This window comes from Populus trichocarpa, chromosome 18 (assembly GCF_000002775.5).
Source record: "Populus trichocarpa isolate Nisqually-1 chromosome 18, P.trichocarpa_v4.1, whole genome shotgun sequence".
NCBI classification, from domain to species: Eukaryota; Viridiplantae; Streptophyta; class Magnoliopsida; order Malpighiales; family Salicaceae; genus Populus; species Populus trichocarpa.
Genome location: NC_037302.2, coordinates 572,370 through 586,759, shown reverse-complemented (window position 1 = coordinate 586,759; position 14,390 = coordinate 572,370). Strand labels below are relative to the sequence as shown.

At 35.6% G+C, this 14,390-nt stretch overlaps 2 protein-coding genes across 2 annotated transcripts; both read left to right on the top strand.

Annotated features, from left to right (window-relative positions):
- The first annotated feature begins 97 nt into the window (after window positions 1-97).
- Window positions 98-1,447, top strand: LOC7476236 (uncharacterized). Its single transcript, XM_002324350.4, has 2 exons — window positions 98-507; window positions 1,218-1,447. Exons 1-2 carry the CDS (start codon window positions 127-129, stop codon window positions 1,398-1,400), a joined length of 564 nt encoding a protein of 187 aa, XP_002324386.2. The 5' UTR covers window positions 98-126; the 3' UTR covers window positions 1,401-1,447.
- A 2,290-nt stretch (window positions 1,448-3,737) lies between these two features.
- LOC7458730 (F-box protein At3g22700) lies at window positions 3,738-5,263 on the top strand. Its single transcript, XM_002324351.3, has one exon. The coding sequence runs from the start codon at window positions 3,948-3,950 to the stop codon at window positions 5,094-5,096; it is 1,149 nt and encodes a 382-aa protein (XP_002324387.1). The 5' UTR covers window positions 3,738-3,947; the 3' UTR covers window positions 5,097-5,263.
- Window positions 5,264-14,390: the final 9,127 nt, after the last annotated feature.

Here is a 14,390-nt window from a genome sequence, read left to right as displayed (position 1 = left end):
GGAGCCAGATGTAATCATAAGCCCATAAGCCCATAATCATACTCCAACGTCTTCAGAGCCAGATGTAATCATCTCTCACAAAGCATCACAGCGATTTGGTACTACCTGCTGTCATAATATCACCTAATGGCCACACTTCTTTCACCACGTCGTTTCACCCCCTCCCTCCGTCACCTCACACCTTCAAGATCCAAAATTAGGGCTCGTGACCTCTCCTTCCCCTTCCGCGTCACAACTCGGTCACTAACCCAACTCGCGTCGAGCTCCATGAGTCAGTCCACCACAGATTCAGAACCCAATCCACAAAACGAAGAAAAGAAAGCAGGGAACTCAGATGAGGTGTTGGTGCAGTATGTGGTGTTAAGGAGAGACCTAATAGACACGTGGCCGATGGGGAGTGTGGTGACACAGGGATGCCATGCCTCTGTTTCGGCCATTTGGTCACACAAGGAGGATCCTCATACTCTTCAGTATTGTAGCCCTGAAAATATCGATTCTATGCATAAGGTAATTTCTTTTTTAATTTTCCTTCATGGTTTTTTTTTTCCTTTTTGATTTTTCATAAATTTCTCAACTTGGAAATGGTAGAAAAAGATGAATGCCTATTATTCAGTCTTAGTAGATAAATTGGATATTTTGGTGACAACATTATCAAATTAGAGGTCAGAGGAGATTTATGGCTTATGTAGTGGAAATATCCAGCAAGGAAGGTGGTCAAAATGTTCGGATTAAGATAATTATAAGGTATAAAAGTTATTGAATCTTACATGAGTAGACACATCAAATAAATGATTTAGAATTCCTACTCTTGCCATTGAGGCTGTTCGTGTAAAATTCTAAGTTTTATTTATGAAGCATTATTCGAAGTGTTTATGTTGATTCTTGTATTTAGCATTTGATATTGTTGTCTCATGTCCTGGTTTGCATCAACAAGGCCTATGATGTCTCACGTTGGCAGCCTCCTAATAACTTGCATTGCCTTTGAGGACGTGTTTTAGCTGGATATATGTATGCCTTGATTTGTATTGCTGGAGATTGTATGATGCCAGTTTGCCTTGTGCCTTGGATTTGTTCACATTGAGAAATGGAGATTTATGTTTAAAGGGTATCAATGAGAACTGGGGACATCAATATTTGATACATAAAACTCTCAACTTTGAAAGTTTATGAGGATTATCAGTTATGACCTAGGATCTGTCTCTCCTTTCTTATGCCAGGTTACTCTGGAGGTGAAAGGAGAACCTCAAATCTTGAACTTGTCAGAGAAGCTCAAAGCTGGAGGTATTGCTCATAAACTCTGGATTGAACAGCCAGAAAACATTCCTACTTGTCTTGCTACGAAGCCTTATCCTAAATCTGTGGTGGCATTGTTTTTTAAAAAGTTGAAACTTTGCAAGTGATGTATTTTGGATATTATGATTCATAAACAATTTTGCATTTTCTTTCCTGCTTGCTACCAATTATGAATTAGCTGCAAAAGCGTGAAGGGTCTATGATATATTATGTTTTAAGATTTGGGACGTGTTTCATGACTGGCTCGGATGAGTGATCGTTGGACTTGACAATATGGTCGATGGTGTGGATTCCCATCCGACTTCCTGAAGCAGGTGTCTAGTTGTGATCCACACCATCGGACAGCGAGTCAAGTCCAACATCCGAGACAGTCCCGAAATAGTGGGTGATATGCTATTTTGCAAGGGAATGGCTGGTGGTAGAAGTCTCTACAACATGCGGAGTTCCGGTTCAGGAGCTTCCAAAAGATCATCCACCAAAAAATCGTTACTGAAAGAAAATTTCAGTTACCCTGATTGTTATACCACTTAATAAATCCCTTCTTCAGTTGGTCCTCATGTAAAAAATGTAAGTACAGAATTTAATTTTCTAACATTTCCATTAATTGTGGAAAAAGTTATATAATTACTTGTTTACTAAGTGATGGATAGGGAACGATGTTGAAATTGTGTTTTTCAAAAATTTAATTTTTTTTTTGTTTTTAAATCGTTTTGATGTGCTAATGTTAAAAATAATTTTAATATATATTCAAGTAAAAATATTTTAAAAAATAACTATTATTGTACTTTCAAACACCCTTTCAAAATAAAATAAAAATAAAAGCAGCCCTTGTGATGAAGCTCCAATTAGAGCTCATGGTATAAAAAAGAGTGCTTTTTATGATGATATTCAAGGACAAAACCCATTTTCGATCTTGAGCTATGGACAATGAAGAATGAGAGTTGGACAAAGCTATTCATATGCAGTGGTGAATTTTTTAATTGAGAGGTAAATTACTAATAAATATTTGATATTATATATTATATAGATATATGTTATATAGAAAAATCAATTTGCAATATATGTACTAACTCATCAAATGAAAATAATTTAAGAATATTTTTAAAATAAAAAACTTACATTATAATTGTTTTCTTTGAATTTTTATATTTTGAAACCACTTTATAATGACTTCATTATTAATTTCATCAAAGATATTTTTCTCAATGTATATAACCAAATTGTCATTCATTTACTTATCTCCCATCCTATTTCGCAATCTACTCTTGTCAATATGCATGACAGAAAAAACTCTTTCCACTGTAGCAGTTGCAATTGGTAAAAGTAATGATAATTTGATAAGCATATATACCAATGTAAATAATAAATTCTTTGTTTTTATCATTTTTTCCGTAAGACTAACAATACCTTCAATATCAGAGAACTCATCATCATTGCATAGATCAACAATATACATATCAAGCTGGTCACCAAGTACCATAAGGTCCACTATAGAGAATTCATTGGGATAAAAACAGAGAGGCGAATAAGCTTTTCTTTGTTGAAAGTAGAGAAAAAGTCATTTGGGTTTAAACATGCCACACAAAGAAGTAACTTTGTACTCGTCTTAGTGAAACGACCATCCAACTCATTAAATTGCATGTCAATGATATTATTAAACAATTCATAATGGAAATGATTTAGATTTGTAATCCCTTAAGATTTTAACCTTGAACGCCCGCGAAGCTTTGATATTATAGAGGAGCTGAATCAAAGTATCAAATATAGAAAGTTTTGATGGTATAATCACAAACCATAGAAGCAACAACAAAAAGTTCTCTCTAACTCTTTGAATATTTCCAGTTTCCTTCTTTATATGCGTTGATTAGTTTTCATTTTGTTATAGAATAAAATCATTATATATCTCATTACTTCTCTATCTGTTAAAAAAAAGTAAACAACCGACTTATAATTCAAACATCAGAAGCATTTTTTGATGAATTCAAAGATAAAAGTTTTTATTTTGAGCTTTGCCAGGAAAGAATATAGACAGTCATAGCACAATTCATTAATACGTCTCTTGACTCTTTATCTTTTGTAAAATATGACTTAAGCTATTATATTAATATTTTAATGTAAAAATTATTAAAATAAAATAAAATTAAGGGGGCAGTTGCCCCCTTTTACCCCAATGTGACGCCCCTGTTTATATCCCTTCCCAAACGCAATTTTGCATGTCAAAAGCCAGTTTCCCCTTTTTTTTTTTTTTTTTTTACTTTAACAAGTATTTGTTTTGTATGAAGACTACATGCTCATAATTCTGTTATATATTTAATTAAATTGTGGTAATAATATGAAGGATATTCTGTTTTTTTTTTTTTTGTCAAATACAAACTTTATAATAGCATAATAATATTACGTTCAACCTATATCGATTTGTATCATATCGATTTGTATCATATTTTAAAATAATTTTCCTTTTTTAATTTAACACGGAGAATATTTATTTTCCTCAATTCTCAGTAAATAAAAAGAGAAAGAAAAAACCCTAAAAACAGCCTTAACACAAAATAGCAGCTGCATAGTTTCCTTCTTCAAGCGACCCTTCTCTCTCTCTCTTTAATCAGTTTTCCAAAACATAAAGAGAAATCAAGAGTTAGGCTACACCAGCAAGCATGGCTGCCGGATCCTGTCTACCTGAAGATATGATTAGAGAAACTCTGTTAAGATTGCCAGTGCAATCCTTGCTTCGATTCCAGGTTGTATGTAAACGCTGGCTGGCTCTGATTACAAGCTCCGACTTTATTCTCACACACTGCAAACATCGTCCAAAACACTCTATCATGCTTACAAACACTTGGTTCGGAGAAAATTATGGCATATCAGTGCTTGAAGCTGATGCAAAAAGTAAACCTGAGCATCGAAACCTACCATCGTCGCTGATGAATAATGTTGTCAAGTGTCGCGGCATTGGTTCTAGTAATGGTTTATTATGTGTTTATGTCAAAAACACACATAATGTTGATTATTTTTTATGGAATCTAGCAACAAGAAAACATCGGCTTCTGCTCTTTCCCCCAACACTAGGTCATTACACTCCTCGTACTTTTGGGTTTGGTTTTGTTCCTGAAACAAGTGATTACAAATTGCTTATAATTGATGATGCATCGTTCGATGGCCATCTCAATCTCAAAGCTTTGGTTTACACATTGAGCACAGATTCTTGGAAAGAAGTCGAGGGAGTTACTGCCAGCCGAAGTTATCTCAGTCCTAAGATTTCTGTGGTGGTTCAGGGAATGTGGTATGATTTGATTTTCCGAGAGGAGGAGAACATTGTTCAAGGCACATTAAGGGAACCTCGGAAGGTACCATCTATTCTCAAATTCAATATGGTTAATGATGTCTTCTCAAAGATTGAAGATGGTCTACCTTATGATAATGCTTGTGGCAGAAACTTGAACCTTATGGAGTACAAAGAATTACTTGCTATGGGCGTTTACAGGGATGAAGAAACAACTTTCGAGCTTGAGATATGGACATTGATGAAGAATGAGTACTGCTGGACAAAACTATTCGTGTGTAGACCTCTGCCCAAAATTATGACTATGATACCTCTGGGGTTTCGGAATGATAAAGAAATCATATTAAGTGATTATTCTACCGAATTATTTTATGACATTTTGCAATTGTATGATCCCTCGACCCAAGAATCAAGTGTGGTTTCCACATATGAAGATTTTATATACTTCGACGCTCATAATTACGTGGAAAGCCTAGTTTCAGTCGATGCCTGGTCATCAAGCTGTATGCAGATGTTTTCTTAACATGGAAAGGACCTAGCCATCGATCAGCAGGGGGCAAGAGAAAGCGGAAGAGAACAGGTTGGAATTGATGCCTTCAAGTAGGTTATAACTTGTAAGAGGTTTATGTGCTTTCGATTAATTAAATGGTACGGAATGATTCTCTTGTTTGAAGTTTTTTTTATTTAACAATTAGCTTATGATAACTATATCAATCCAAAATCTTAATAAAGTTTTAGATTAAAGAAAGTGTGTGTTTTTTTTTTCATTTCATTGATAATTCTGTACAGAACATACACCAATTCATACAGGCTTATTAGGACTAATTTAGGGTCTAGATCCTTAACTCTTAGCTAACAAAATATTCATACTAATTACAAAGTCAACACCAGTAATTACAGAGATTGTTTTCTATTTGTAGGATTCTGGTCAACACCGGGATTCCAAGAATCCAGGGATTATGTTTTCCAACCTTTAAACTAATAAAAAAAACTTCAAAACTTTGATTATCCTATTGTTTTGTTGTATATGGAGTTCTTAACACGAGACAGCTTCACAATAAGAATTCAAAGAGAGCACTGTGACTAAATCTCCATGTTGATTCAGAGAGAGATGACAATAAAAATTAACGTCTGATTTTATTATGAAGAGGACATACACATGGGGTGGAGATACATATTAAAAGGTTAATGAGCGGAGTCAAATGCATATATTCCTGACAGCATGATAGATCATGTTCTTCTCGATCCAGACGCATTAGGACTTTGTCAATTACTTGATTATATGTGGTCATCGATCCCACCAACCATGGCACCTATAAAAAGTTTCGCAACCTCTATGGTACCCATTTGCAGGTGTCTTCACACATGGATGTTTTGGGCCACAGAAGGGTTCGTGATCACCTTTAACGATAGCTCCATAATTAATAGATCTAGTCGCCTCTGCGTTTCCTGGAAAAAGAGTGCATGCCATCAGCATGCAAAGCCCCAAAGCCATCAACTTGTTTGAGGGAGACATTGTTAACAAGGGCAATGGTCTTGTATGCTAATGTGTTGCAGGAAGGAAGGAAGGAAGGGATGGAAGCAGAGAGCTGAGGAGGTTATTAATTTGAATGCTAGTTGAAACCCATGGAATTTATGCATGCATGGATTTGCCTATAATAAGGCATATTGGTTGGCCTTTACAACTCATCCTGTTACCTTCATCCTACGTTGTGGATGATAAAAATAATTGTGGTCTGCGTCATTCCAAACAGCTGTGTAGCTGGGCTAGTTTTCTTTTAAAAAAAACTGTGTAATTATCAGCTGGCTAAGACACCGAGAATCAAACATTTGGTAGATTGCTAAATAGCCAACCGAATGAACATCCCTGAATTGTTAAAGGATGAATGCAGATGCTATTTCTGGCAATTAAGGCCAGCTTGAGGCTCAAGGGCTAATTAACTTCTGGAAGGTGCAGAAAAGAAGGAAAGAAGTTAAGTATGAAAGAAACAAGAAGATTTGATGATGATGAGACGAGAATATAGACAACTGGCACATAATATTTGGCCAGGTATTACTTTCCAAGAGGTCCTGAGTTTTTGAAAATCTTGCTGTTGAGTTTTTTTTTTTGGGTACGCAGGAAATAAACCAAATAGACTCTGAGATCTAATAAAGAAACTTGGGCACACCAAATGCTTGACAAGAAATCATATTCAGAACTCGAGGCATCCACACCACACTATCAAGCACACCGTAGCAGCAGAATGAACAAGGCAGATAGCATTCTGCAGCGTTTCCATTTCTGGTGTCAAATTCTCATCAAGTCACCCTGATAATCTGAACTAAAATCCACAGGTCTCTTGTAGCCACTATTTCCATTTTTCTTCAACACCATCAAGAGAAATAGTTGCTGGAGACCATTTTTTGAAATTCTAGAAATGGGAATTCTGCAGACATAATTGTTCGACAAAGGAAAGGAAGGGAGAAGCTTCTTTTTATTTGGATATTTGAGTGTTATCGATTAGTAGGAAAACTGTTTAAAGATAATTGAAACGTACAAAAGACAGCTCCTGAATCTTGCTTTTCTTTGTTGCCTTGTATGCTCCTACTGCTTCAGCACAAGATGGGCAACAGTCATCAACAGATATATGTGTGTGTCTGTGTATATATATATATATATGGATGCAAGAGAATAGTAACAGAACATCCTGAGCTTTCAATTGGAAGAATTTAAGGTGTGCTAGGAGAGTCTTGTGCAAATCACTAATGGTTGACAAAATGAAGCCTGGCAAAAACCATAGGAAGAATTATGTATACCAAAAGAAATTATTAGGCCAAGAACATGAACATTGCTTGGGATTTTTAACATCGTTTCTGGTTGAAACGAAAGAATAAGATTCGAAAGATCATATAAAAATGAAATCGTCAAATGCTGCCAACAATCTAATAAGACAGTACATTCCAAAAGTTCGGATCATTGAACTTTTGACAATCTCAAGCAAATATCGAAGAGCTGCATTGTTAAGACTCAGAAATATATTCCAGCATGTCTTAAATTTTAAACTTGATTTATGCTGAAATGTCACCAGCGCAATGATATATATATTTGGCATTTTTTCATGACTTTAATCGACAGGGCTCCCATTTATCCGATGCTTGAGAGTGTTGATTTTTGGGTTTACAATCAATCTAAACTATAATTTTATTAACTAATATATATATATATATATATATTCTATTTTTTCCCATTAAATCTTTTTTCTCCTACGACAGTAGAGTTTGCCGGGTATAGAGACATTATCTATATGGGTCGGAGGTCCAGATCTCTATTTACCATAAAAGTTTGAAATATTTAATATCATAAAAAAAGGAAAATATACGACATAAAAGATATGTGGAGTTGATAAAGGACTATAATTATATGATTGACTACCAGGCTAATACAGTAACGGATGCCTTTAGCCTGAAAAGAAAAACAGTGGTTGATAATACGGGGATTAAAGAACAAGGGAGTCTAGTAGAATTGAAGAAGATGAGTCTACTGCTAAGTGTGGGCCTTGAGGAGTCACTACTAGCTCGGCTAAAAAATCAATCTGTACTTCAAGATAAAGTCCTAGAGGCTCAGCATACGGATGAGGAAATAAGGAAGATCAAGAAAAAGATGAATCAGGGCATGGAATAATGATTAATAGAGGTATATATGTTATTTGTTGATAACTTAAGACCTCCTAATATAAAAAAAGACTATGAAATTTCAGTGAATCTCGTATGAATCCAGTTTCAAAAATAAAATTACCATGTTTTGCCCATTATATGATTGATGTGTGGTCCTGAAAGTTGAGATGTTACACCATACCCTAGGTTTATCCTCAACTCTTGGCCCTTGAATCTTGTAGGCAGACACCTCTTGGGAGGCAATCAAAGCAGATTTTTCAACAGGTGCAGATTCGTCGTCCTTTTTTCCCAACATAACTAATCTTCTTCTCTCTTCCCTTCTTACTTCCGCGAAGACTTCATCCAGAGGAGGTAGTGGCTGACTACCAATAACTCGACCCTTCAACTCATCAAAATCAATATTCAAACCTGGATATACTGTTTGCAGGAATGGATCAGGCTTGCTCTATGATTCTGAAAGCTCCCTAGCTAGATCTATTTGGCAAGATTGGAAAAATAAGGCCATGCATTTTTTTTAGAGTGGAGGATGTTAATGGAACATCGTGCTTGGGATTTCTAGGAAGTAATCAAACCTGGTGTTGTGTAGCATATCGATCTAGTGATGACCCTCTAAGAACTGTAGTTAGTAGATATGAGCAAATTCAAGGTTTATGGGCTTTGCCTCTTATTTCTCCTCATGGTGATGCTAATTTCTCTGCTGACTTGAAGAGAAAAGGTTGTTGGAGATTTAGTAAGAAAGAGATGGATTGTTTTGTTGTATATGGAGTTCTTAACACGAGACAGCTTCACAATAAGAATTCAAAGAATAAAAATCTCCATGTTGATTCAGAGAGAGATAACAATAACAATTAACGTCTGATTTTATTATGAAGAGGACATACACATGGGGTGGAGATACATATTAAAAGGTTAATGAGCGGAGTCAAATGCAGATATTCCTGACAACATGATAGATCATGTTCTTCTCGATCCAGACGCATTAGGACTTTGTCAATTACTTGGTTATATGTTGTCATTCCTCCCACCACGGCACTTATTAATTGTTTCGCAACCTCTATGGTACCCATTTGCAGGTGTCTTCACACATGGATGTGTTGGGCCACAGAAGGGTTCGTGATCACCTTTAACGATAGCTCCATAATTAATATCTCTAGTCGCCTCTGCATTTCCTGCAAAAAGAGTGCATGCCATCAGCATGCAAAGCCCCAAAGCCATCAACTTGTTTGAGGGAGACATTGTTAACAAGGGCAATGGTCTTGTATGCTAATGTGTTGCAGGAAGGAAGGAAGGAAGGGATGGAAGCAGAGAGCTGAGGAGGTTATTAATTTGAATGCTAGTTGAAACCCATGGGATTTATACATGCATGGATTTGCCTATAATAAGGCATATTAGTTGGCCTTTACTACTTATCCTGTTACCTCCATCCTACGTCGTGGATGACAAAAATACTGCTGCTCTGCGTCATTCCAAACTGCTCTGGAGCTGGGCTAGTTTTCTGTTAAAAAAACTGTGTAATTATCAGCTGGCGAAGACACCGAGAAGCAAACATTTGGTAGATTGCTAAAAAAGCCAACCGAATGAACATCCCTGAATTGTTAAAGGATGAATGCAGATGCTATTTCTGGCAATTAAGGCCAGCTTGAGGCTCAAGGGCTAATTAACTTCTAGAAGGACCAGAAAAGAAGGAAAGAAGTTAAGTATGAAAGAAACAAGAAGATTTGATGATGAGACGAGAATATATACAATTGGCACGTAATATTTGGCCAGGTATTGCTTTCCAAGAGGTCATTAGTTCATATTCAGAACTCGAAGTATCCACACCACTGTCAAAGAACCATCTCAACCTAATAGCTTAAACTATTAGGTGAGGTCCCAGGATATAATTTATATTATTCTCTAACACACCCCCTCAAGTGAAAGCCCTTTGGGCTTGAAACTTACATAGGCTCACTTTACCTTGTGCTTAATTTTTATCAAATAAATAGGGATGATGAGATTCGAACTCGTGACCGCTTGGTCATCAAGGCTCTGATACCATGTCAAAGAACCATCTCAACCCAATAACTTAAGCTATTAGATGAGGTCCCAGGATATAATTTATATTATTCTCTAACAGCCCCCCTATATTAAGCACACCGTAGCATGCAGCAGAATGAACAAGGCAGATAGCATTCTGCAGTGTTTCCATTTCTGGTGTCAAATTCTCATCATGTCACCCTTATAATCTGAACTAAAATCCACAGGTCTCTTGTAGCCACTATTTCCATCTTTCTTCAACTCCATCAAGCGAAATAGTTGCTGGAGACCATTTTTTGAAATTCTAGAATGGGAATTCTGCAGACGGAATTGCTTGACAGGTTTAGGAATAGATGTAGTAGGAAGAGAGAGATTGGTGTCAGAAGTTTTACCTGGAGGATTGTGGTGTAAGTCCGGATCAGGCCTGAGGAGTTGAGATTGGTCTGATGCGTGTTGTGAATGAACTCTACTAAGAAGAGGTTTCTTCTGTCTGTAAACCTGCAGTTCTGCGGTAGGATATTTACCCAAATTTGGGTCCTTATCTTGTAATGTTTCTCCCTCTATATCAATAGCAGGATGATGTGGTAGTAAACTAGAATTAAGTTGTTCAAAATCTAATTTTGAGACAATCTCTCGTGGTTATTTATTTCCTTATTTGACTCGAAATCAAATTCAACTCTTTGACTAATTGCTTTATTTAAGTTGGAGTCAACCCTTTAAGAATCCTTATGAGAATTAATTTCCTTAACAAAAACAGAATCTTTCCTATTCTATGTACTCAAGGATTCATTAGGAAATTAGATATTGGGTAATACCACAAAATTATACCAAAAAATCCCAACATCTTCTCTTTGAGTCTCCCCATGAAGATGTTTTTCAAGAAACAGTTTATTTTCACAAAAGACAACATTCATACTGACAAAAACCTTTCTATTACTGGGATTGAAGCATTTATATCCCTTTTGGTGAGGAGCATACCCCACAAAGACACATTTTTCAGCCCTTGCATCCAACTTTGATCGAGAAAACACAATGCAACTGAAAACCTTTAATGGCAGATTTGCACTTAATCGATTAGTAGGAAATCATTTTCGAAAGTAGTTCATGAGAGTGTCATGATTTAAGACTTGAGTTGGAACCTTATTTATCAAATAGGCAGCATTGAGGACTACCTCTCACCAGAGGTATTTTGGGACTTCTATGGATAACATGCATGAGTGCCCTAGTCTAAAATGCCACATCATAATCTGGGTTCCTACAGGGAGAGAACTAACATTACAACCTAAGACTAGAATAGAGTTGTTACTACTTAGATTGTCCTCAAAATAGTAGAGTCCATCTTGCATCCTAGCACTGCCAATCATTCTCCCCAAGCCAAGGTCCTGAAACTCACATTTATTAGGATAAAACACAACAGAACAGTTAGAATCATTGGACAGTTTACTCACAGATAGTAAGTTGCAGGAGAGGTTAGGGACATGTAGAACTGGTTTTAAAGTGACGTGGTCTGAAATTTAACAGACCATTTGCTGGCAATGGAAGATAAGCTTCCATCTACAATTTTTACCTTTTGATTACCGACACAAGGAGTATAGCTATGGAATAAAGAGGATGTGCTGGTCATGTGATCTGAAACACCGGAATCAATGATCCACTGTACAAGAGTAAAGGAACTTAAGAAACCAAAAGGAAAATTGCTTGTGTGGGAAATCAGGCTGCTAGAATTTAACATCCTCATTCTGGGGACCAACACATCAACCATAGAAAGGGGGGAAAACATGGTAAATTTTGTTTTTTGTATTTTACCGAATTCATACCAAGATCACCAAAAATTTTACTGAAGGCAGAGTTTTCCCTGTATTAAAAGGTCTCAAGTTATTAATAATAATCTGTGCACCACTAATCCTCATAATTTAATCACATCCCAACCATTCAAGATCTCCATATCATTATATTCATAAATACAACCACAATATCACAAGTAAACACATCTTAACATAGAACATTGCTTAATATTTAAATAGCAAAGACAACTTACATAAAGATCACATACATATCATACTACAATTTACGTCCAAATATTTAAATTACAAGATGTCGTTACAATTCAAGTCCTATAGTTCTTGAATACAAAATACATTTTAATTTTAAATAACACAAAATATAAAATCTAAGGCACTACTCTTGTTGTGGATGAAAGACCTGTAACAACATAATATATTTGAAAAATAATTATATCAAGGCAACAATATTGTAAAAGAAGAAAGATCAAGCGACAAATATAAATAAATATGCAAGGTTATGTACTATCATAAGTCCTTACAATTCCTGTCTAATGCTTTTAAGTTCATTGTTTTGGAAATCACCAAATAATTTCCACAATTTCCAATCAATATCCGTCTCTTTAAGGCCGAAGGAATAATTCCTTCAAGATGCCAATCCACATTTTATTAACACTTCTAATCATTCCCCATCGAGAATACCATTATAACACTTCTCACCCAAAACCTGGAAGGGAATGCCGACACTAATGAATTTAGTCGCCCATATCGGATTGACTAATCAAGTTCGTTGTGAGTGACGACATTAACGCCACCGATTGATGTCATTGACTATTTTCAACCCAGAATAGTCAATCAGATTAATCTTTCCATAATACCTTGGAATATTTTCGGAAATGCCAATGTTAAGATTCTTGACATCATTAGCTTTTATTTCAGAAATAGCTAATCAAGTTTCATGTGATTGCCGATATCGACGTCACAAGTCGATATCATTAAGTATTCTCACCCAAATAGTTAATCAAGTTTAATATCCTTCATTTTCAGGGATGATCATGCCGATGTTAGTAAACCTTACTAACATCATTAGCCTCCACATCCAGGACCGGCTAATCAAGTTCGAGAAACGATCATCAACGAAGTCCATTAATATAACTCATATTCTTAAATCAATCAAGTACTCAAATCCATTTTACTTTCTCATCTATTTCACTTTATCCTTTCTCTTTTCAGTTTCGCCCATGGATATAAAGACCAAGAATTAAACAAGTTGGCAAAATCAACGTTACGTAAAAAGTGTAGGTATAGAACACCCACCTGCTGCAAAAGTTTGGTCCGCGCTCCCTTATTGTTGTTGTTGTGCCCCTCCTGCGGTCTCTCCTGAATCCACAGGTATACTGTGATGTTTTGTATTAAAAAGAGTTAGGAAAATACAACAAAGCCCTTGGTGGCTTAAAGAGAGAGTATAATTAAATGAGGGGTATTGTAGTAATTGTATAAAGAGATGATATATATAAATAGAAAGTAAAAAAAAAAAAAAGGAAAGAGGGATCTGAATTTTGAGAGAGAACCGGCAGGAGAGTGAAGTGAGAAAGAAGAAGAAGAGAAAAGAGGGGAAAATAAGGGAAAAAGGAAAGGAGTTGGAGGAAATAAGTAAAAAGGGATAAGATTATGTTTTAATGTGTATAATATGTTTTCTTTAGCTTTAATTTCGGTTTTGATAAATGTTAGGGTTATGAAATTTGTGTTTTGAGTTTAATTGATGAATTAAATTGAATGTTAGGGGTTGATTGTTGTGGTTAATTGATGATTTAGTTGATTATGGAAGATTATGATGATTTTGAGTTATAGTTTTGTTTGAATGGTGAATTTTGAGTTAAAAATCAGGGGAGAACAGTAGGTTTCTGTTAAAATTCTGGATTGGAGGTTGAAGATGACGAAAATTCAATTTGGTCCCTCAATTTTGGAAAATTACAGTTTAGTCCCCAAACTTTGGAAAATTTGCAGATTGGTCCCTGGAGCATATTCCGAGATTCTGAACAGAATAACATATGAATTATGGACAGAATTACTGTATAGATAAGAGAATTTAACACTTTCAATTTAGTCCTTCAATTTGATAAAATTACAATTTGACCCTAAAAATTTGGTAAAATTCCAGAATGGTCCTTGGAGTATAATGAGATGATCTGGACAGAAATGAGGACTAATTATGGTCAGAATTTCAGTATATTCATGGATTTATGATAAATTTCAGTTTGGTCCTCCAATTAGACAAAAGTTGCAATTTGACCCTTAAAAATAGGATAAATTACAGATTATTCCCTAGCTGTAATATTAGCTTTTGCAGATTAGTTTGATGAATA